This window comes from Mastomys coucha, unplaced genomic scaffold, assembly GCF_008632895.1.
Source record: "Mastomys coucha isolate ucsf_1 unplaced genomic scaffold, UCSF_Mcou_1 pScaffold12, whole genome shotgun sequence".
Lineage (NCBI taxonomy): Eukaryota > Metazoa > Chordata > Mammalia > Rodentia > Muridae > Mastomys > Mastomys coucha.
In genome coordinates, this window is record NW_022196894.1 from 582,290 (window position 1) to 606,480 (window position 24,191).

Sequence of the window (24,191 nt, forward strand, 5' to 3'; positions counted from 1 at the left end):
TCAAATAATCAATATAAATAGGGGCTTGGGAGATAGAGATAGTTCAGTCAGTGAAATGCCTGCTGAATAAGCACAGAAGACCAGAGTTCAAACCCTAGCATTCAAGAAAAAACAAAACAAAACAAAAAAACCCTGGAAGGTACAGTGTTATTCATCCTTGCACTGGGAAGCACAAGCAGATCTGAGACTCACTGGCCGGCCGGCCTCATTAAGCCTCAAGTAAGCTCCTGCTTCAGAAGAGGACCTCTAGCCTCCACAAACATGTACAAATATATATGCAACATACACAAACATAACAAAAATTTAAAGCCAAAACCACAGTGCTATCTTAAAACCTTTTGTTTTCTTTTGCATTACATTTGGAGGCCCAAATTTTCTGAACTGACAGAACTGGCATTTGTATCAAGGCATGATGACAAGCCATCTTATCATACCCTCTGCTGGCCAGAAGAATGGGCTCTTCTGCTCTACAGACATAGCAAATGAGTTGTTACAGTAATACTACCAACTTCACTTCCTAACTCAGGCGGGTACAATCTCAGTGAAAGCACTGAGAAGTTCTATGTCTAGGTCACCACTGTCAACTTAGTGCCTCAGGATAAAATGTTAGTATAGGCACTCAATAAACATCATGTGTGCATCAATTATACAAAGCCAATTTTAGCAAGTTCTTATCTAGAAAAACTTATAAAGCAGTAATCTTAACATTACTACATTTTAAAACAAAAGTAATAAATTCTCTTGGAATGTTACATTGTTTGACTCATCTTTCCCTTTCCACTTATGTTCCAGGGGGTTCTGCTGTCCTAGAATCCTTCACTCTATGGCTAGACCTCAGCATCCATGAGCCTGGATCCTGAGAATGACACAAAGGCTAGCCACAGAGAAGAAATGGTAGTAAGAGAAATAGATGCTGGTTTTTTTTTTCCACTTTAATTATGTGGATGTGAAGGGAAGAGGTATGTACACACAAGTGCACATGCCTAAAGATGCCAAAAAAGGGGCACTGAATCCCCTAGAACTGAGTTGCATGTCACTCCTTGTAAGCCAACCAACCAGTGTGAATGCTGGGAACTAAACTGTGGTCCTCTACAAAAGCACCAAAGGTTCCTAACTGTTGAACCCCCTCTCCAGGCCAAGACTGTTTTGTTACACTCGAATCTCCCCTAATCCCAGGACTGAAGCCCTTTCTAAAGAGTATTTTGTCTCCCACCATTCTTTAATTTTTTCTAGTATCTGTGAAAAATATCTGCTTTCTTTCACTTTTCAGATTCCTCTAGGTTTTCTTTTGACATTCACTTGTACTATAACTGACTACTCAAGTGTTCTTCTCAAATCTTTAAAAAGCTGAACACTTCTAGTCTACTACCCTGGAAAACTAAAAAGAAAATTTTAATTCCCAAATCACTCCTGGGTACAATATGAGGAAATGTATGTCTATTAGCTCAATTAAGCCAGTTCAACACACACACACATACACACACAGAGATATACATACACATGGCTTGTTTTGGGGGATTCTGTTTGTTTGAGACCGTGTCTTATTGTGTGATCCTGGCTGGCCTGCCTATGGAGACTAAGCTGGAGTCCAGTTGGCTCAAGTGAAAACATTTTATTGAAAATCTGAAATACGACAGACTAGAAAGTACACGTTTAAAGACAGCTGGGCAGACACTTTCATGGGGACCATCCTGTACTTTCTCAATGTATTTATCAAAATATTACTCTTTATACACAAACAAGAGGGCTGTTTGATATAGTGAGAAGAGCACAGTGGGTCTGGGTTCAAATGACAACAATGATCATTGCTGTCTTCCTGACTGGATCATGCTTTCCTCGGCAAGATGAGAGTATACAGGCAAACTGTCCACAGGATATGGATGAGGGAACTCAATAATAAACTGGGTACATCAAGCCTAGCATGTAGTAAGAGCTCAATAAACATCAGTTATTTTTGAGTTCAACTTAAGACCATACTGTCAAGGTCCCAGCACTCAAACCTGTCCAGACAGAGCAAGGCCAAGGACTGCTACATTCTCAGCCTGAGTAACTTGTGGCCATTCTGGAAGAAATGAGGCTTACTTAGCCTTGGACATCTTTAGTAATTATACAAATATATAACGAAATAGTTCTCCAATGATGGGGTTATGGGGGAGGCAACTATGCCAGTAGACACTAAACTTTTTTTCCTCAGTGACTGTTAAGAAATAATTAAAGTGGGCTAGAGAGATGGCTCAGCGATAAGAGCACCAACTGCTCTTCCAAAGGTCCTAAGTTCAAATCCCAGCAACCACATAGTGGCTCACAACCATCTGTAATGAGATCTGATGCCCCCTTCTGGTATGTATGTCTGAAGACAGCTACAATGTACTTACATATAATAATAAACAAATCTTCAGGCAGGAGTGAGCAGGGCTGGAGTGAGCAGAGGTCCTGAGTTCAACTCCCAGGATACCCATGATGGTTCACAACCATCTGTACAGCTACAGTGTATTCATATACATAAAATAGATAAATAAATCTTTAAAAAAAACCCAAAGAAATAATTAAAGCAAATCTCTCTAAAATCTTCTGTAATTCAGGCTTTTATGCAGACATGCTACCATATAATTACTACAGAATACTAATGTTTTAATTCATTCTGGCTTGTTTGGTTGTGGCCAACAGGTTGTTCTTGGGGTTTTTTGTTTATTTGTTTACTTTATTGGTTGGGTGTTTGTTTCTTTTCTTTTTTTTTTTTCTTTTCTCTCTCTTTTTTTTTTTTTTCGTTTTTCCAGACAGGGTTTCTCTATGTAGCTCTGGCTGTCCTGGAACTCACTCTGTAGACCAGGCTGGCCTCGAACTCAGAAATCCACCTGCCTCTGCCTCCCAAGTGCTGGGATTAAAGGTGTGTGCCACCACTGCCATAGTGATCTGTGTAAAGTTTCATCTCATCTCTCCTCAGAATCACAAGTCTGTGTAGACAGCAGCGTCCTTCTCTAGCCCTCCCTAAAGTGGAGAATAAGGCGCCTGCCCTGGACAGTCCCTCTTTGCAGAAATGACTTGCCAGGTTTATGTCAGTGTTTGATAAGTCATGTTACAGAATACTCCATCCAGACAAGCCACCTCAAAAGTACTTAAAGTATTTATATCACACACACTAATTACACTACTGCAAGCAAACAGAAAAAAAAAAAACCCAGCAAAGTATTCACTGAAATCACTGGGAAAAAACAAAAAAACAAAAAACAAAAAACACAGAACCTTACAAAGTATAGTGTAAATCACAAAGGAAATAGCTAATTTTAAAAATGTGCTTTTACGGGGTTGGCAAAAAATGGCTCATTAGGAAAAAGCATTTCCTGCCAAGCCTGACAAACTAAACATGCTCCCCAAAGCCTACATGGTGTATACACATACACACTCTAAATAGGTACATAATGTAAAAAAAAAAAACAAAAACAAACTTTTTTTTTTTTTTTTTTTTTGGTATTTTTGAGACAGGGTTTCTCTGTGTAGCCTTGGCTGTCCTGGAACTCACTCTGTAGACCAGGCTGGCCTCGAACTCAGAAATCCGCCTGCCTCTGCCTCCCAAGTGCTGGGATTAAAGGCGTGCGCCACCACCGCCCGGCAAAAACAAACTTTTGAATCCACTTTAAAGTCAGGTATAGTGATTAATACCTAAAATCCCAGCTGGGAGGCTTGCCAATATGGCTAGGGCCAGTCAGTGTTACACAGAAAGCCCCAACATAGCAACATTAAAGAGTAAGACTCTGTCTCAAAATAAATATAAAGAAAAGAAAAAAAGAAAAAGATATTTGATACAATTCTTAAAAGTTATTTGACATGGAAAAGATAAAATCTATTTTATATGATTATTATCAAATGTGAGCATTTTGTTTCTCTCAGATGCATGTCAGGACTACTACAATAAGAGAAAAGCTCATTTCATTGAACATTGTTTAACTTCCCACTTAAAGAATCCAAGACAGGGCTGGAGAGCTGGCTCAGCGGGTAAAAGCACTGACTGCAATTGTAGAGGTCCTGAGTTCAATTCCCAGCAACAATAAGGTAGCTCACAACCATCTGGAATGGATCTGACACCCTATTCTGGTGTGTCTGAAGACAACAGCTACTGTGTACTCATTATACATGAAAAATAAGTAAGTAAATCTTAAAAAAAAAAAAAAACAAGCACAGTATGGTAATGCACAATGCAGGTCTTTAAGGAGACAGAGGCAAGAGAATCTTCAATTCAAGGCCTGCCTGGGATACTTAACAAGACCTTATCATAAAACAAATCAAAACCTAACCAAAGACTGATTTATCTGAATGTTTTTTGTCATGCCTTAAACCATCAGGTCCTAGAAACTATTATCCTCCTATATTAGTTCTGTAGACTTATGCCATTCAGACTACTAAAACAGCTTAAGTTTGTCTTAATGTAATGTGTTCACCTTAGCCCTGAAGAATAGAGACAAACCTTTATAAATACAAGGATGATACAGGAGGCAGCTGTCACAGCAGCAGGCCACCAGAACTACAATACATGACCTAGAAGGCCCTACTAGTTATCCTGATTATCCAGAACTAAGATAGGAAGAAGGGGTTGTTTTCTGCTGCATGGCTGAAAGGAACTCAAACCCCAGGGAACTACTAGAACCAGGTGCCTGCTCCAGCTACCACTCAACCAATTGCTGGGGAGAGAATTTTCTTGTACCCCTGAAGAAATGAACGCTAAGGCTAACTAGCTAACTCAGGTCCTGGCTAACTCAGACTCTGCAGCCACTTCAGCAAGCAGACAGTAGGCCAATAGCCGTGAGTTACAAAACAAGCAGGTAGCAACATCAAATCAGGAGAAAAGGACAAAGAACATATCCTGGATTTTAAACAAATTTAGATATCACAATACAGAAGTATACATGGGCTACTGAGAGTCCAAAACAGGAAAACAATCCATTAAGTATAAAATACTCTATTAAACACAGGGATGTCTCTGTGGTATAGAAAGCTTTGCCTAGTATATGAAAGGCCTTGGGTTCAATTCCCAACACAGCAATAACAGCAATAATAAATGAGTAAATAAGTACATAAGGAACTATTATTAGGTGTGTCTTGGATTGGAATCCCAGCTCACGGGAGGCTGCAAATTCCAGATCAGTCTGTCTCAAAAAATCCCCTCCCCCATAAAAATTAAGAGGCACATAGGGACAGAGAATTGCCAGCTGAATCAAATGAGCATTGAGCCTGTTATTAGCTGATGTCTACAATTCCTTAGCATTGAAGGCTGAAGCAGGAAGATCATCAAAAATTCAAGGACAGCCTAAATTGTATAATAAATACTAGATAATAAAACCATGTCTAAAAACCTAAAAGAAAAAAACATTAATTACTAAACTGTGACAACAAATATAAATAGACCACTTAGAGATGTTTGCACATATGTGTTGTTTTTTAAAGCTTTAAGACTTCATTAACATACATGCTTTTAGAGGAAAATCTGATTAAATCAAAATTATAGAAATAGCAAACTAGCTCAGGCGGTAAAGGTGCTTGCCACACAAATCTGTCAACCTGAACTGAACTCTCCCAATGCACATGAGCGGAAAACAGAGGACATATTCCAAAGTTGGCCTCTGACTTCCACATGTGCCATCACACACACACACACACACACACACACACACACACACACACACACCAATAATTTTAATTACAAATGCAGGTCAGTGAGATAGTCGAGCAGTTAAAGGCACTTGCTGCCGTGCCTGACAACCTAAGTTTAATGCCTGGGACCCCACATGGTAGAAGAGAACTGACTTTTACAAGCTTTCTGACTGCCACTGGAAAAATGGCAATGTGCACACCCATCTAACATACGCATGCACAAACAACAAATGTAATTTTTAAAAATTAGTTTTAAGCCAGACATGGTGGCACATGCCTTTAATCCCAACGCTCAGAAGGCAGAGGCAGGCAGATCTCTGAGTTCAAGGCCAGCCTTTTTTTACCAGAGTTCCAAGACAGACAGGGCTACAGAGAGAAACCCTGTCAACAACAGAGAGGGGGTAGGGGGAGAAGAAGGAGGAAGAGGAGGAGGAGAAGGAGGAAGAAGAGGAGGAGGAGGAAGAGGAGGAAGAGAAGAAGAAGAAGAAGAAGAAGAAGAAGAAGAAGAAGAAGAGGAGGAGGAGGAGGAGGAGGAGGAGGAGGAGGAGGAGGAGGGGGAAGAAACAAACAACAACCTGCCACTAAGGCCAAGAACCTTAGCTCAATACTTAGGATACAGATAGTAAGAGAACCCAGTCCCAAGAATTACCCTCACACCTTCATAGATGGCCCTGCTGTGTTTACTTACAAATAAGTAAACAAATGTAATTTTTTAATTTAAAAATAAACCAAGAAAACATTACAAATGCACATGGCTTTTAACTAACAATCACATCTAGGATCTGCCTGTTCTACAGGTTTATTTGCACATTTAACTTCACAGGGCTATACATTAAAGCACTATTTGTGAAAGAAAAAAAAATTAGAAATACCTAAATATCCATCAGTGGGAGCTAAAACAGTAAAACACCAGACTAGAAGATGATATGACAGCTCTTCACATACTAACTAACACACGTACAAAGCATACTACCTTGGTCAGGAATGAAAAGGTGAGGAGAGGAGGAGTCAGGCACACCTGTCACCTGAGAGATAAGAGGTGAAGAACGGAGGACTTCCCTCCTGACTTCAGAGCCTTGTTAACTACTAGTGTTAAGTAGTTATGGGAACTGGTATTTTTATGGTGGTCTCCTCACTGTAGGCTGCTCAGGCCCAGTGATCAGCTTCAGCACCCATGATAACAAATACAACGGCTTCAGGTGCTCCAAGTTCCAGCTGGACTTTGCTATTAAGAGGATAAAATGTGAAATAGATTCAATATTAGCTTTAAATATTGTTTTTACATGGCCTTAAAATGGTGGAAAGGGGGGAATATTACTTTAAGGATGGATGAATTATTTTTCTAAATAAATATGACAATATACAATGTAACATTTTGTATCTAAAATACAGAACTATAAATATTGCTCACATCCAGAAATCTGACATCATTTAAAACAAAAAAATCAGACATTGGTTCTTTCCAGTAATGCATCAGTGAGAAACCACTCATCTAGACTGTACAAGATGGAGAGTGTAACAAAGTGACAACCAAAGCTACTGGCAAAACACGGTCCCACCTTCTCTGTCCCACATTTAATAGATTCTCCTAACTACAAATAAAAATATGTGTATATGTGAATTTCCTATTAGCTTTTTACTTTTGTGTGTGAATGTATGTGTGTATATGCATGTAGGCACATGTGTGGAGGTACGTATGTATGAAGACAACTTACAGAAGTTGCTTCTCTCCTCTGTAGGTCTAAGGGATTAAACTCAACCTGGCAGCAGGAACCTCCACTGAGCAGTCTCACTAGCCCATGTGGAGTAAAGAAAGGTGAGTGTTTTGAAATACAGAAGTAATAGAGTTTCTGGTATACACAAGGCCCTGGTCTTAAACCACTGGAATGCAATCAATGAACCAATCAACCAACTAACAAATAAGATGATTTTATTTGGAGTTATGTTTTTCAAGGGCTCCTCTTCCCCCCCATCCTTCTCCTCCCCTCCTCGTTTCTCTCTTCCTCCTCCTCCTCCTCCTCCTCCTCCTCCTCTTTTTAAAATGCTCTCTGCTACTATTTGCAGTGCTGTAGACCAATCTCAGGACCCTGCACGTGCTTGGTCAGTGCTCTATTACTTTAGTACATTTCAAACCCTGGTTTTGGTTTAAGAAGCATTTAGAAAAATAAAATGAAAGAGAAAAGGCCTCAGAGATCCCTAGTTCAACGTCTTGAAAACATTTCTAGAGACTGCTTAACCCGTGCACACACGATCATACATCTTTTATCCCTGAGAAGTCTTAATTTCCATCTTTGTTCTCCATCCTGACCTTTACACTCCTGCAGAATTCTGCATTATCTACCCCTTCTGCAGTAACCAGTCCTTTCCAGATCACCTAAAACAGGGAACTCAACTATACTGCAGAGAAGGCCCCTTTTCCTACCTGACTTCTGGGCTAGGTTCAGTGTTTCATAATCTCAAAATTAATTAATTGAAAGACCTGAGATTAACATAAGTATTTTTAAAATAACCAAGTAAGAAATTGATTTTTACTGCTTAGTGCAGGCTACTAAACTACAGCTAACCTCTCACCTAATAAAGTAGGTAACAAAAGCCAAAGGTTTTAAAGCCTTTTCTAGACCAAAAATGATATATAGAATGTGAGTATGATCAGGCTCGTGGCATGCATTTTAATACCAGTAACAAACCTTCTATCTGAAATATGAATTTTAAAACTTCAGTTCTTCCTATTTACCATGCAAACACTAAAAAATATCGTTAGGTCATAGCACTAAAACTTCACTGTTAAAATAAGAACAGATTGAGGGGGTTCAAGAGATGGTTCAGCAGTACTGAAGCTCTTGCAGAGGATCCAAGTTCAGTTCCTAGCACCAACAGTCAGGCAGCTCACAACCTCTTTTAATTCAAGCTCCAAGGGACATTCTGACTCCTCAGGCAAACACACACACACACACACACACACACACACACACACAAGTAAACTAAACCTTTAAAGGGAAAGGGAACTAAAGAGATGGCTCAGGCAATGAAGAGGATATTCTGTTCTTGCAGAGGACCCAAGTGAGGTTCCCTGAACCTGAGTTAGGTAACAAACAGTGGCCTCTAACTGTAGCTCCAGGGAGATCCATAATCTCTGGTTTCTGTAGGCACTGGCACTCACATGCACATACTCCCTACAAACAACTATTTTTTTTTTAAAGATAAAATAAATCTTAAAAAAAAAAAGGGGGCCTATTCTTGCAAGATTAATACTTCTAATTTCTCTAAGATCCATCAGTAAAGTATGTTTATAATAGGTCAGCATGTAAAAGGGTAGTTAGTGTATAAAGAAGCCACATGTAACGTGCTTAGGGGTGTACATAACAGCTCTAAATGAGAGAGAAAAAGCCTTTAATCCTAGCACTTGATAAGCAAAACCTGACAAATCTGAGTTCTTGGCCAGCCTGGTCTACAGAGTGAGTTCCAGGACAGCACAGGAAAATTATGTCAAAAAAACAAAACAAAAACAAAAACAAAAAACCCCAAAAAAACAAAGAAAAAGAAAGTTTTAAAATGAGTTTTCTTTTTAACATATGCATGGCTTATGTTAGTTTTCTAGGGTTATTCGCTGAGGAAAATGGTTGTCATACGATGATGTGGGCCCTGGTGATCTAGAGGGACAAGACAGGCATGCATACATACATACATACATACATACAAACAAATAAAACAGGCCTTTTGGGGGAGGTAGAGAGATGACAAAGGCACTGTTGGGAATTGGCAAACTGGACAGCCACACTACTCAATTCAGTTCCACCACGCAAGAACTGCAGCTTTTGCACCAAGGTTATCATCATGACCTGGCCAAGCGTCTCTATCCTTCACAAAGAAACACAATAAGCGCCAAAAATATTTGTTGGATAAAAGAATGAAATGGTGGAGCTGAAACCAACTCCAAGAGCATGTGTGTCCACAGTCTCAGAAGCCATTGAAGGTTCCTAAATTAGGGTGGCCCAGTAAACAAGGCAAGAACAAAACTGATTTTTTGCAAATTATTACTAAAGTGTTCAAGAGATTACACCTCCAGACTTTCACACTTGGCATTTGTGCTGTTCCTCATGCTCAGAAAAGAACCGATTGCCATATCTTCATCCTCTGGTCTCTCAGCCCACAAGACCCTTTGGTCTCATCTACATGGTCCCTGAAGAGGTTTGTGAAAAGGTCATACTCTACAAACAACACCTGACCATCAGTGTAGAAGACCCTACAGTTTATACATATCTTTGGCTTTATTTTCAGTATTAGCTGTTAACTAGGCTACAAGTCTTAATTTGTAATGACACCCATAAATTAAAAGAAAAATTCTTGGTTCATTGTGGGACAATTTTTGCTAGTAAAAAGCCATAATACATCTCCATGGCTCAAATATAGAAGAGAATGGAAAAATAACAACTCCCAATGAAAGAACTTCCCATCACAGAGTCTGCAGGAAGAGGAAACGCCACACAATTACTACGCAGCTAGATGTGCTCCCTCAAGATCCATGGGTGAAACAAAGAAGGATGAATTCGGTCTCATCAGCACTCCCCTCAAAAGTCCACCTGACAAGTTGCACAAGGAGCCCAAGGCCACTCTCTCTCTCCCAATGCTGCTTTTCTACAAAGACAAATTTTACAATTTCTCTGCACTCAGATTTTCTCTTACTCTGTAAGTCCTAACCCATATCAAACCTTTGCTCTGAAACTGTAACTAGAAACCAGGTCCACTTAATTAGAGTTCAATTTCCCAATAAACAACAGATAGAGCAAAGTGAACCACACAATTGCTTGTTTAGTAGGATTTCCAAATCTTAGCTCTCAATTCACTCTTTCTACAGACTGGAGCTGAAACTGCACTAGACCCCATATGACATGGAGAGTGAAACAGGGAAAGAGCGCAACTCCCCACCCTGTCTGGTGAGAAGCAATATGGATGTAAATCTGGGTCAGGGCCTCACCCCTGTATCAATCACCCCAGTCCTCACTGGACCCAAGGGTAAGTAATGTCCACTATGTTCTCAATTAATTAAACAATAATAGCTGCCTCAACTGGCTACATGCCAAGCTCCATAACAGCCTAATACACACAATGCTAATCAAACCACGCAAAAGTAGAATGCTACAAGGGGAAGCTCCCTTTTAGAGATCTCTGCCACCTCCCTTTGTCCCCAACACTGACATGTGAAGCCTCTGGCCCCCATCACAGAGCTTCTGAGCTGGGAGCAAAACTTCCATGTCCGCTGAGCCAAAGCCAAGGCTCCCTCCCAAGCACACATGGCTGGCTCTCAGTATAAAAAGCTCTGACATTTCCTTCAACTCTGAGTCATGCTTAGAAGGTTCTACTTTTAATCAGGTGACAAATACTCCAAATATTTTAATCCAAAAGAACTGGGTCAAGCTTTCATAGTCCATAACTATCAACACAAACCCTGTCTATTGATAGATTTCTATACCTCCTGAGTTGTCATCATTCAACTCATAATCAAATAGCAAACCTATTAAATTCTATTTAAATGCTACCCCAGGCTTCTCCATAGGTTATCCTAATTTTCTGCTGTTTCATTGGATATGCTAACTGTAAAGTTAGCAAGGGGAGGCTGGCAAGTGACTCAGCAAGTAAAGGCCCTGCAGCCAAACCTGACAACCTCAGTTTAATCCATGGGACCATGTAACAGAGGAAGAAAAACTCCCACATGTCCTCTGAGCTCCACAAGTGTCACGGCACACAAGCATCCACACCCACTCCCACCCACCCCACACAGACAAAGTAACCAAATAGTAAACATGTATAGGTGGTAGTGAAAAATGCAAAACTATTTAGGGGAACTAAGAGGGAAAGCTTTTCTATTTTAAAAATAATTTCTATTACAAGACAACTGTACAGCCCTATTAGAGACCATTCTCTGTATTACAGGCTATTTGAATTCAAAACATTAACTGAAATGCCTTGTATATACATTGCTATTATAAAAACAAGGTACTGGTAAAGACTGGTAAATTAAGAGATTCCCAAACAACATATAGGTCACTTAAAAGGTAGAAGAAAAAAGGTTTTCAGTGCAAGGTTTTACTATTCTTAGCAATGCTTCAATTAAACACTCTTTTTGATTAATAGAAACAAAACACGGGGGGGGGGAATGTCACTAGAGATAATATTCAAATATTTCTTAACAGTATATTTAATAGGAATACAACTTTTAGACATAGAACTCAAAAATAGTCTTGCTACCTAAGGGAACCAGAAAAGACCCCAATAGTTCTTCTAGGACAGCTACAGTCCTTCATTATACTGCCTAGCAATTAAAAGGGAAAGGGTATTTTGTCTGTGTATGAAGTGCCCTGGGTCAGAACCATTCAAAAAGGTCCAAGCTCAACTGCAAGCCAAGGAGCATCCATGTAAGACTCTCAAAGGACTACTCAATATAAGTAGAATATGCAAAAGTTCCATGACTATCAGAGCAGTGGTGCACATTTTAGCTTCCAAGTATGAGTTTTTCTCTTAAGACTAATAGGAAGGCATGATCTCTTCCCCTGTTAAAGCAAGAGGACAGGGCAGGGCAGGTCTGACAGAAGAAGCATTGAGAGTAAGGGCCATCCCCAACTTCAAACTGAACTACAGCACTTTAATAACAAAAACAGCATGTTACCGACACAAAAACAGAAATGTGATCAATGGAATCAAATTGAAGGTCCAGACATTAACCCACATACCAATGGACACCTGCTTTTTTATAAAGAAGCCAGAAATAAGCACTGTGGAAAAAAAAAAAAAAAAAAAAAAAAAAAAAAAAAGACAGCATCTCTAATAAATGGTGCTGGTCAAACTGGATGGCTGCATGTACAAAACTCCACATAGAACCTGATAGAAGAGAAAGTGGGGAATAGCCTTGAACTTTACTGGTGCAGGAAAGACTTTCTGAACGGAACACCATTAGCATAGACACCAAGGTCAACAATTAATAAATGGGACCTCATGTAACTGAAAAGCTTCTGCATGGCAAAGGACACCATCATGAGGCACAGTGGCTGCTGCAGAGTGGGAAAGAATTCTATGACATCCAATAGAGGCCTTAATAGCACACACATAAAGAACTCAAAAACAATGTATCAAGAAAACAAACAATCCAATTAAAAATGAGGTATAGATTTAAACAGAATTTTCAATAGCTGAGAACCACTTAAAGAAATGTTCCACATCTATAGTCATAGGAGAAATTCAAATCAGAACTACTGAGATTTCATTTTACACCTATCAGAATGGCTAAGATCAATAACACAAGTAACAGTTCATGCTGGCAAGGATGCAGAGTAAGGGGAACACTCATCCACTGCTGGTTGAACTACAAACTGTACACCCACTATGAGAATCAGTAAGGTGGATTCCCAGGAAGATGGGAATTAATCTATATCAAGATCCAGTTGTACCACTCTTGGGTTTCATCCTACCACAAGGACACTTGCTTAACCATAGTCATTACTGCTTTACTCATAACAGCCAGAAACTGGAAACAACCTAGATGTCATTCAACAGGTGACTAGATAAAGAAAAAGTGGCACATTTACACAATAGAATATTACTCTGCCATCTAAAAATAAAAGTCATGAACTCTGCAAGTAAATGGACAGAACTAGGAAAAATTCTCCAAGTGAGATAACAGACCCAGAAAGACAGATATGGTACGTATTTGCTTATATTAGCCATGAAAGTCAGTAATAACCACAGTAGCTGTTAGGTCAATAATAACCACACTACAATCCATAGAACCAAAGAGGTTAGGGTTAGAGTAAGGGACTAGTGGGGAAGAACAGATTTCCCTGGAAAAGAGAAATAGAATAAATGGTTATGGAATAATTCGGAGGAAGTCTGGAAAGAGAGGGAAGAGGGGGATGAGTAACAGAAAAAGGCGAGAGAAAGCTAAAATTAAAGACCATTTGAGAGGAAGTATGGAAACCTAATACAGTAGAGACATACACACACACACACACACACACACACACACACACACACTCTCACCATCTAAGTGAAATAATGGGGGAGACAGAGTCACCAAATGAAGCTTCCAGTACCAGGAATGGGTAATATCTAATTGAGTTGTTAACCAAAGGAGTTCCATGAGAACCCCCAAACCCAGGCTGTTACCAAGACTACAGGTTGCTTTCCACAAGGAAGGTGTTGGTGTAATTTTAAATTGAACCACCTTTCCCCCAGACTGGACGGCACTCTGGCTCCTCCAGGCTTTCCTTTAGCTTTATCCACCTTTGGGGAGGGGGTGGGGGTAGAGGAGGGGAGCTTGACCATGCTACCACACACCTACCCCCTATCCCAGACCCTTGAATCCGAGGATAAAGACATACACACTCAGTTAATTCCTTTACAATTTCCCTTCTTGGCACAACTGCTGGGCATTACTATCTCCTGCCTGGAAAAAAGCATGCCCTTACCAATTTATTATCTCTGACTCTCAAGTTTGTGGCTAGTCCCACCCAGCCCCTGACCATCATCCTTGGCCACCCGCCTGTAGCAAAGGCTTGGGTATTGTCACAGATTCCGGGTCATCTTGCCTCAACCTTCCAGGTGGATCTAGTCAGAACTTCAGTCAAGCTCTGTGCCTTCTAAACATACAGAGACAGGATAACAGATGCGAAAGCTAGCTTTGTTAAGTCTAACCAAATTTTCTAATCTTCGTACCCCTGCTCACCCCTTTAAAGAATTTCTTTTCGCCTCTATTCAACAGAAAGAAGTTATGGAGAGTTGTCAGGGTTAGGCTTTGGTGGATGGTTCTGGTTATTTTATGGATTATAGATATGCTGTCATTTTTAGAGATACTTTACAAATGTAGCTTTGGACAGGGAGAAAACTACAGACTTTAGACTAAAGGATTTCTACCTTTCCTTTCCTCTTCTCTATCCTTCCTTCTTAGGTAAAGGAAAGGGGGTGGAAGAGGAAAAGGGGATACAGTAATATCATAGAGGAGGAAGACGATGGAGGAAAAGGAGGTGGAAGGAAGAAGCAGCAGAACCACAAGGCCCAGTGAAGCGGCAAGTAGCAAGGGATCTCATAGCTGGGAAACAAAGTAGTGTAGTGGTAAATCTGCCCAATCTAGGCCTACAGCTTATAAATATTGTAACTGAGTTGTGTGGTTTTTGCACAGGCTTATTGGGGTTGGAGACTTACTGCAACAGGAAGGCCCCACAGCTGAAGACAACAGCTACACAACTCACTGAACATGAAGACGTCAAGCTGCTGCCTATATGGAGCCCTCACCCCTACATGCTAGTACCTTAAGTACTCTTAACAATACAAAAGGAGAAACTTATACACCAACAGACACAGCTAAACATGGGAATGTGTGCTAACATGCAAAGCTACTACAGTTTCCACCTGTTAACATTCTGATCAGATTATCATCCCCAAGAAATCCCCAGAAGACAAGACACATCCACATACCCTAGTAAATACAGGCCAACTCCTGTTCACTGAGCATTTCCACCAGGCCAGCTACTCTCCAGACATCACTTCAGACAATACTGTAATAATACAATCATCATTCCATTTTACAAATGAGAAAACTGAGGTTAGGAGTTGAGACCTGGCCAGAACACACTAAGTAGGTTATCAATGGTGAGAACATTGAGATGTGATTAAAAAAAAAAAAAAAGAAAAAAGAAACAAACAAATGAGAAAAAGAGAGACAACGTGCAAGCGTGCACAAAGTGGTGACAAGTAGTGTAAAGCAGTCTTAGGAGAAAAGCTAGGAGCATTTACCTCAAAACATCTCCTAAAGGCCCACTGTGTAAGTGAGCCTCCTTGTGTTGTGCTCGGTGCCAGTGGAGTAACTGTGGCATGTCTGTACCAGCTCTAACAGAGCCACTCATCATCTAGTCTCACAGAAAAGGGAAGATGCTGAGGACATGAGGTAACACAGTAGTAGAGAAAAGAATGCTGTGGGCTACAATAAGAACCAAAACGGCTGGGAAAAGAGCAAAGCCACATGAAGTTACTGGGCTTTTTGTTAAATGAATCTGATTTCAAATACCGTGTATTACACAACAATTACAACAACAACAACCACAACAACAGAGAACCTCCCAGTTGTGAAGTGGCCGTCCTACCCTATCTACTAGTCACTGTCCAGGCCAGGTGCAAAAGTCTCAGAAAACTTGTGCTACTGTTATGCCCAACTGGGAATGGGCACAGTGGGCCAGTACTCCTAAATGGGCACTTAGACCATGACTCCCACACCACTCACATCATCAAGCTGTAGCTCAAGGGAAAATTCTCTGGGTGCCAATGTTTATAATAAAGTTTAAAAGGAGACAGAGGTGCCTACATACTATCTATGGCTGAGTTCTTACAAAAATGACAAAGTACAATGGTTAGAGCAAGAGACCAGATGCCAACAGAGTCAGATGTATGTCTTCTCTGGTCTTGTACAGAAGTTGTTTACTGATCCATGCACTATGTTAAGGGGTTGGGGGGCATTCCTGGTGAAATGAGCTGTAGGAACCTTGGGAAGGTCAGCTGTAATCTCTGAAGGTTCACAGAGCCCAACAGCACAAGCTCTAAGAGACTAACACCAAAATCCCTTGGCTAGAACTAACCTCAACAGGGAACAAACCCCTTAAATTATTATTTGTTTGTTTAGTTATTTGGGTTTTTCAAGGCAGGGTTTCCCTAAGTAGACCTGGCTATCCTGGAACTCACTCTGTAGACTAGACCAGGCTGGCCAATGAACCATCTCTTCAGCCCCAGCCCTTACCCCCTTCTGAGAAACACTTTTGTGCCCTTTAATTTCCTGAAATACAGACCAAGTGCTGATCTGAGTAAGATAAAGAGGTAACAGCCTCACTAATGGAACCCAAGAGCTAAGGTAACAAGCTTTACGAACCCGTAATACTTCATCTTTACAAAGAAAGGCACATTAGTCACCTCATTTTAAACTATTTTGTTTTCAAACATGAAATAAAAACACCAAAACCCAGCATTTGCAGAGTCCTACATAATGGGGTACTCTAAGAGCCAACCACAATGGCAGAAGCAAAAGGTGTAAACTACTGGCTTACAACCTAAGCATCAAGTCCCAACTGCAGAAATAAGGCCTCAGTTCCTTTATAAGCCATTTTCAGTTATGTTTAAGAGTTACCAAATCAAGTGTAGTACAGTAGAGCATATCTGTAATCCCAGCAACTCAGGAGGTGGCAGCAGAAACATCAGGAATTCATGGTCAGTCTGAACTACATGAAATCCTGTCTCAAGAAAACGAAGAATAACAGTAATTACAGAACCCCCACCTTTTGCTTTAACAGTATGCAATGCAACCATTGGTGTGCTTCACAATTACACCGCATTTTCTGAAGAGTTACCAGTGCAGCCCATTCTTGACCCGCAAACGGTTTGTACTTTCATGGCAAGATAGAGTCATGAACAGTCCTACCTGATTAAAAACTTTTACCTCCTACTTAGTCAAAACAGTAATAAAGTAAAATAAGGGCCATACATTGTAGATTTCCTGAAAAGGACTGCAAGTGTTTGTGCATGTGTAAGACGGGGGTAGGGCTAGGGTTGGGGTAGGAGCGGCTGGTGGAAGAGAGGAGAATGAAGGAGGGAAGGTGGGGAAGCAGACAGACAGAGGCAAATAAACAGAGAAACTAAGCTTTGTAGCACAAGGTTGTCCAGAACTCATAATGCTGCCTAGGCTAGCCCCCTCCTGTCTTAAGACTCTGGAGTACTGGAATTACAGGTGTGTGCCACAGGCCTACAGTCTTTAATTCACCAGTTGAAGTGAATGCTACTAAAACCTAGCAAATATCACTGTCCATGAGTCAGGAAAACTTTTTTTATGTGTATGAGTGTTTTGCCTGCATGTATATCTATGGAGCATGTGCATGCAGTATCTACAGAGTCCAGATTCTATTACAAGCAGTTGCTAGCTGCCAGGTGGATGCTGAGAATTGAACCAGGCTCCTATGGAAGAGTGCTTAACCACCAACCCTTCTCCCTAGCCTCGAAGTCAAGTAAACTCTTTAGAGGTACAAATGTATAATAAATTCCTATGATGCTCATTTTTAAATATATTATTACATTTAATTATTTTGTGTGTGTACATACATACAAAGACATGAATATGTCATGACCCATGTGTGAAGGTCAGTGGGCAACTTTCAGGAGTCAGCTCTCTCCCTCCACTGTCTGCAGGACTGTGATCAAACTCAAGTTAGCAGGCTTGGCGGCAAGTGCCTTTCCATGCTGAGCCATCTCAGCTGAACCTAGGACTTTTAACCATCTAGATTTGGTTCTATCTATAGCTCTGGAGCCCTTCCCCCTTTAAGTCATGGGTCCTCATCTAGAAAACAGCAGTAAATGTAGCTTCTCTTTATTTGCTGCTAAGATTGCTTTAGAGAAAAGCACTATCTGATACATAAAGAACTGCACACAATGAAGATTACCATTTACCAGTAAAAAGATGTTTGTAGTTAATCATATTTACCACAAGCTCTTTTTAAATATACTTCTCTATTGCATTTAGAGAAATTTGTAGCTACTCAAAAGGCTGAAGCAAGAGGTACACTAGAGTGTAGGAGTTGAGGTCTGGCCTGGACAACACACCGAGACTGTTCCTCTTGAAAAGTGAACTTTTGGGCTGGAGAGATGATGGCTCGGTGGTTAAGAGCACTGACTGCTTTTCCAGAGGCCCTGAGTTCAAGTCCCAGCAACCACATGGTGGCTCACAACCACCTGTAATAGGCTATAATGCCCTCTTCTGGCATTGAGGTGCACATGCAAATAGAGCATATGCATAAACATAAAATAAATAAAAATTAGTCTTAAAAAAAAAAAGAAAAAAAAAACTGAACTTTTTGCTAGTGACCACAGAGCATGCCTGCAATGCCAGTAATACTCAGGAGCTGAGGCAGAAGAATCACAAATTTGAGGTCAGCCTAGTATATAGAGCCAATTTGATGTCAGTCTTGGATGCATCATCACCTTGTTTCAAAGAAAGAGAAAGAAATAGAAAACGTTATTTTTTTTTTTTTTTAAATAGAAAGCGCAGGCATTATAAAATACAACCACAACAGTTTAGGGCCACAGCACAGGCTAAAATATACCTGTGTTTGATTTTCAAAAAAAACAAATTTAAGGGGCTGAAGAGATGGCTCAGCGGTTAAGAGTACTGACTGCTCTTCCAAAGGTCCTGAGTTCAATTCCCAGCAACCACATGGTGGCTCACAACCATCCGTAATGAGATCTGATGCCCTCTTCTGGTGTGTCTTTAGACAGCTACAGTGTACTTACATAAAATAATAAATAAAATCTAAAAATAAATAAATAAATAAAAGTTTCTATAAAATTTTATTATGTGTGAGCAAGAGAGTGAGTGCAGGTGGGAGAAGGGTTCATGATGTGTCACACCTAAAGGTCTGAGGACACTTTGTGGAGTCAGTTCTCTCTTTCCACCTTTGTATAGGTTCTGGGAATGGAATTCTGATCACTAGGCTTACACGACAAGCACTTTTCTTGACCCACTGAACCATCTTGCTGGCCCTACACTTTTTAAATGGTTTATTTGTTATACACAAAGTTTACTGTAAAATTTCCAAAGTCACTAAGTGTGATAATGTATGCCTATAATACTAGCACTTAAAATTAAAATACTTAGGCAGGAGGATCCAGAGTTCACATAGAAAATTCCAAGCCAGTCAAAAGAAAAAAACAGACAAACCAAACAAAAAAATATAAAAAATAAAAAACCCTTCATAAATGTATGAACTGCCAATTATGTATGTTAAAAAGGTCTACCGGCCTGAATATTTATTTCTTCTATACTGTTTGATCTTGAATCCATGGTGTTAAAAGATCCTAGAGTAAGCTATTTTAATTTGGACATATTAAGAGAAAGTTTCCAAGATACATGACCAACTACATACTTACAACACAAAGTTCCCTGCTTCTTTCAAAGTGCTTAAGACTTCAGCATAGAACAAGAAAACAGTATTCACCAGCATCTGACACCATCCGACTCTGCCTGTCGTAGGGTGAAATGAGTTTCTGCTTCCTCTTGCTACCCTCCTCCAGGCACCTTCCCTCTTCCTCTGTGTGCTCTCGCCCATCTTAAGTAACAAAGGCGATCATCACTCAGATGCTGCCTGGCCCCTAGTGGAGTGGCTTATGCATACATGGACACTCCCTTGGTGAACTTCAAGCATTCTGTAGGCCTGGTAGGCTCCCCTCTTTATCAAGGGCGCTCTCTTCTCCACCCACTACCATCCCTAGAAACGCAACTAAAATGCACTTGATTTTCACAACACCATCCCCAAAGATGTGGCTTGTGTCACTAGTTCAAGTAGCAGCTGTTTATCAGGGTCTAGGGCTCTCCACTCACTCTCCTTGCATCCCCTCCCTCAAATTTCATCTTGTGCTCAGAACACAAACCTCACTCTTACCCCAGCCCAATTTCCTCTTGGAGGCCTGAGAGATATAACCCCTCAAGAAAAAGTTCAATTTTTCTCAACAATATTATCCTTCTGTACCTATTCCAGCCTTCACTGCCTTAAATATACTTAACATAAATACCTCAGCCATTTATTTGTTTAATTTACATCTTTAAGATCTGTCTATTTTGTCACGGGATCGTAGACTAATAGTTATTCTTACCAAGGTTTTACCTTGTTTAATGTATTCAATAATGGCTCTGTCCTCAGAGTGGACCCTTACACCCTTTCAAGACAATATGATGGTGCACTTCATGTAACCAAAAACTCAAATATGAATGCCATCCTATTCTTTGATCATTTAAATCAGAATCATTAGAAACTACTACTCTTTGTTTCATATATTTGTAAATGCGAAAGTACTCTTTCTCCTGGGTGAAAAGTGGAAAGGGAAAGGGCAAAGTGCTCACGTGCGAAGATGCGTTCTGCCACGTTCTGCTCTGGTTAATAACACATCAAATCAGTATCTGACAATCCAGTCAAAGAAGCTACACCAGAAAAAAAAAAAAGAGAGGAGGAGGAAGAAGGAGGAAGAGGAAGAAGAGGAGGAGGAGGAAGAAGAGGAGGAGGAAGAGGAGGCAGGCCTTCTTTTGGGTTCCATCTTGTAAACCTCTGAAAGTATAAGATACTTTTTGTGGTCTTATTAATTTGGCCCACTTTTAAGAAAAAAATCTACAACAAGCTCACTCAGTAACAGCAAAGCTGAAGTCTTCAAGTTACCAGTTTCAAAGGATAAACTTCAGGACTAAACTTGCCTGGTATGATCTACATTTCACATGATTACAGTCTTCTGGCTCAAGAATAGCAAGATTACTAAAGCAAGGGAGCTCCACTCTGCAGAAGTGTACTTAAACCACTGTTTCAACAGTTTCCATCAATAAGTAAAATTTTTATGAAAATAAGCATCAAACTCAACTTGTCATTTAAAAAGAAAAGTGACTTTTCCCTACCTACCTGTGAATCATTTATTTACTCCTTCCTACTGCTCAAAAAATTTTAAGTCAACAAAAATTTTCTGAAAAATGATGGAAGAGGGAGAACACTCCCGTCTCATTTCTACATTAGCTAATGTTACCAGTCTCCTTTCATGACTGGATTCCAGGAACAGTATTCAAACTGAAGCCATGAAATCTAAGTTCTGTTTCAAGAGTAGAAATATTTTTTAATACACTTGTATAAAGTCGCATAAAGAGTTCCACAACTTGAATATCTGTGTCTAGCGCCAATCTGCAGGCAGCAATGTAATTTGATTTGGACCCATTCATCAGAAACTGATTTTCAGATGCCGATACAAGTACATAGTGGAGAAGTGTTAGCTGCGCTGAGCCGGCATTGTTCACAGCAGCATACAAGTTTTTATTTCGAAGGAGAGCTTAAAAGAGGCAAGGTTATCATAGAGCTGTCCAGAAGTACTCTGAATTACTGAATGAACAGAAAACTCTTGGGGACCCGATAGGATCACCTAAGAAAGTTTGCATGCAAGCTATTTTTTGTGAGTCAGGGAAAAGATTTAAAAGTATGTTGCCTTTTTTTTTCCCTGAAAGATTTAAAGTCCTTAATTTTTTAATTTTTCATCTCCAGTGTAAAACCATTCCAACCTTAAAGGCAGACTGGAGCCCAAATGGACTTTTAAAAGCCTGCTAGCTTCTTTTTAAGGTTATGTATGTAAATGAAAGACACCACAGCAACTTTGATGACAACTCGCACATGAGGTTTGGGGTTTTGAAAAAAAAAAAAAAAGAAAAAAAATACTAGGTGATCAAAAAAAAAAAAAAATCAAGAGTTTCTAAATAACCACTAAGCGTTTTCCCAAGCAACACATTCCAAGAAACTTCTCAGTCGCAACTCCTAAGAAGGCAGCAGCTGTTGTCCGCGACTGCACCGCCCAGAGTGGGGGTCCGATCCTGAAAGCCCTCATTACCTCTGGTCGCATCCTCTCCAAACAAACCTCCAAGGTCCCCCTCTGCTGTCATCCCGGCTGGCCGGCCGGCCACGCGTGCGGACACTCGGCCGCGCCCCCGCTTCACTTCTCCTCCCCGGCAGGGAAGCGCATCCCGAGGCCCCGGACACAGTCTCCCGCCACGGCGACCCTCAGCCCCCTCCCCGCCGCGGACTCTGACAGCGAGCCTAGCCCCAGCCTCACCTGTGCTGTCATTCGTGGAGAAGCCGGGCGAGCTGAGTTTGGCTCGTTTGGGGTTGGGCGGTCCGTCCAGCAAGTTCTCGGCCATCTTCACCTGCTCGCGGAAACAGCCCTGAGCGCGGGCGGCGCGACGCGGCCCGGACGGGGGTCGGGCCGGCGGCTGCGAGCAGGCGAGCCAGCGAGGAGCGAGCGCAGGAGCGCGGGCCGGGCCGCGGAGGGCGCAGGCCGGGTGGGGGAGGCGGCGGCCAAATCTCAGCCTCAGCAACAGCGCCCCGCAGCGCTCACCGCCCGCCCCCGGCCGCCGCCGCCGCCGGCCGCGGCCCCCTCATCCCCTGCCCACCTCCCGAGCGCGACACTCCGCGGCCCGGGCGCCCAAGCGGCCCGGCCGCCTCCACGGGCCCGGCTGGCAGCGACGGCGCCCGGCCCCGCGGCTCAGGCGGCGCCCGGGAACATGGTGGTACCGCCGCCGCCTCGCCGCCCCCCCCCCGCGCGCCCCACTTAATGAATTCGCCCGCGGCCGGACGACCGGGGGGCTCTGGGCTCCGCCGCCCGCCCGCGGCCCGCCGCCGCCGTGAGGAAAAACAATGCGCCGAGCGGGGCCGCCGCCGCGCCGCGGCCCCCCCACCCCGTGCCGCCGCCGCCGCGGCCGCCGCGGCCGCCGCCGCCGCCGCCGGGCTCCGGGAGGCCGAGACGAGAGGCGAGCCGGGCCGCCGGGGCGGGCGCCGAGGGCCGGGCGGAGCGGGCCGGCCAGGCGGAGCGGGGTGCGCGGCTGGTTGTGGGGCCCGGGACCGGCGGGGCCGAGTAGATCGCGCTCGAAGCCCCGGTCGGATCCGCGACAAGATGGCGGCTGTTGATTCCTCAATTAAAAAAAAAAAGAAAGTTTTTTTTCTTCTCTTTCCAGAGCCTGAACGGGGAGGGGGAGGGGGCGGGGCACGCCTGTACGTCACCCCCCGCGGCGTCACCACGCACGGCCCCCGCCCCGCCCCCTCCACCTGCGCCGGCCGCGGCGGAAAGAGCCGAGCGCGCTCGGGTGGAAGGGGGCGAAGGCGCGGCGGCGCTGCGTGAGGCGACCGGCTGCGGCGCTAGGCCTGGCCTGCGGGACGCGAAGGGCGCAGAGCAGGCGGCCACTTTTGTTCTGACGCTATCGGAAACGCGGCACGCGCGGGGAGGGCGCCCTGGGCTCGAGCCTAGGCCCCCAGGCGCGGAGTCGGCGCCGATCCCGGCCCAGCCCGTCCGGTCCCGCCCTGGCAGCTCTGCCTCTTCGCAGCTCGCTCCTCGCCTCCTTGCTTGCGAGCCTCCGGGGAGACGCCACCGCACCGACCTGCGCCTCTTCCCCTCGCCCTATGCTAGTGATGGCGAAGTGGCCCCTGCAGGTTACAGAAGGTCCTAGGGTCTGTGTGCAGACGGGGAAACTGAGGCAGGAAGGGGCAAAGCAACTTTTTCCGAGATCATCGAGGGAGGAAATGACAGGCCGAGAGTCCATCCCTTGTTCTCCCCAAGTTTAGCAAGGGCACCGCAAGGCTCTTCAGCGCCCACTCCCAAGCCACCACCACCACCACCCCCCCCCAAAAAAAAAAAAAAACCGATGGGGCCAGGTCCAACGCTGTCACCTGAAGGGAGAGGCTGTCAGCTCTATCTCGTAGATGGGTGCTCCTCACAACCACCCTGGCTCTGGCAAGTACCCAGAAAAAAAGTAGGATCGCAGGGAGACCCTCTCACTTGGGTGTGCCACACACCTCCACAAAAACTAAAGTTTTCCCATCTCTGTTAACACTCTCTCAAAACCCGCCAGCTTGACTCGGAAGTCCTTATCTTCCAGGTATCAGCAGCACCCCTGTTTCCTAACCTGCGAGTCAGACAGACCCCTCCCTCCCCATCCACCCACGACGCAGCCAGTC

General features: G+C 42.8%; 1 protein-coding gene across 4 annotated transcripts in view; it reads right to left on the minus strand.

The window, feature by feature from the left end:
- Nucleotides 1–23,168, minus strand: part of Crebbp (CREB binding protein) — a 120,438-nt gene extending 97,270 nt beyond the window's left edge. Inside the window, exon 1 of one of the 4 annotated variants that reach the window (XM_031361015.1) lies at nt 22,297–23,168. In XM_031361015.1, coding sequence (XP_031216875.1) covers nt 22,297–22,381 — 85 coding nt within the window. In that variant the 5' untranslated portion in view covers nt 22,382–23,168. The remainder of the gene's footprint in view (nt 1–22,296) is intronic. The other 3 variants (XM_031361019.1, XM_031361012.1, XM_031361017.1) reach the window with 3 other exon arrangements.
- Nucleotides 23,169–24,191: the final 1,023 nt, after the last annotated feature.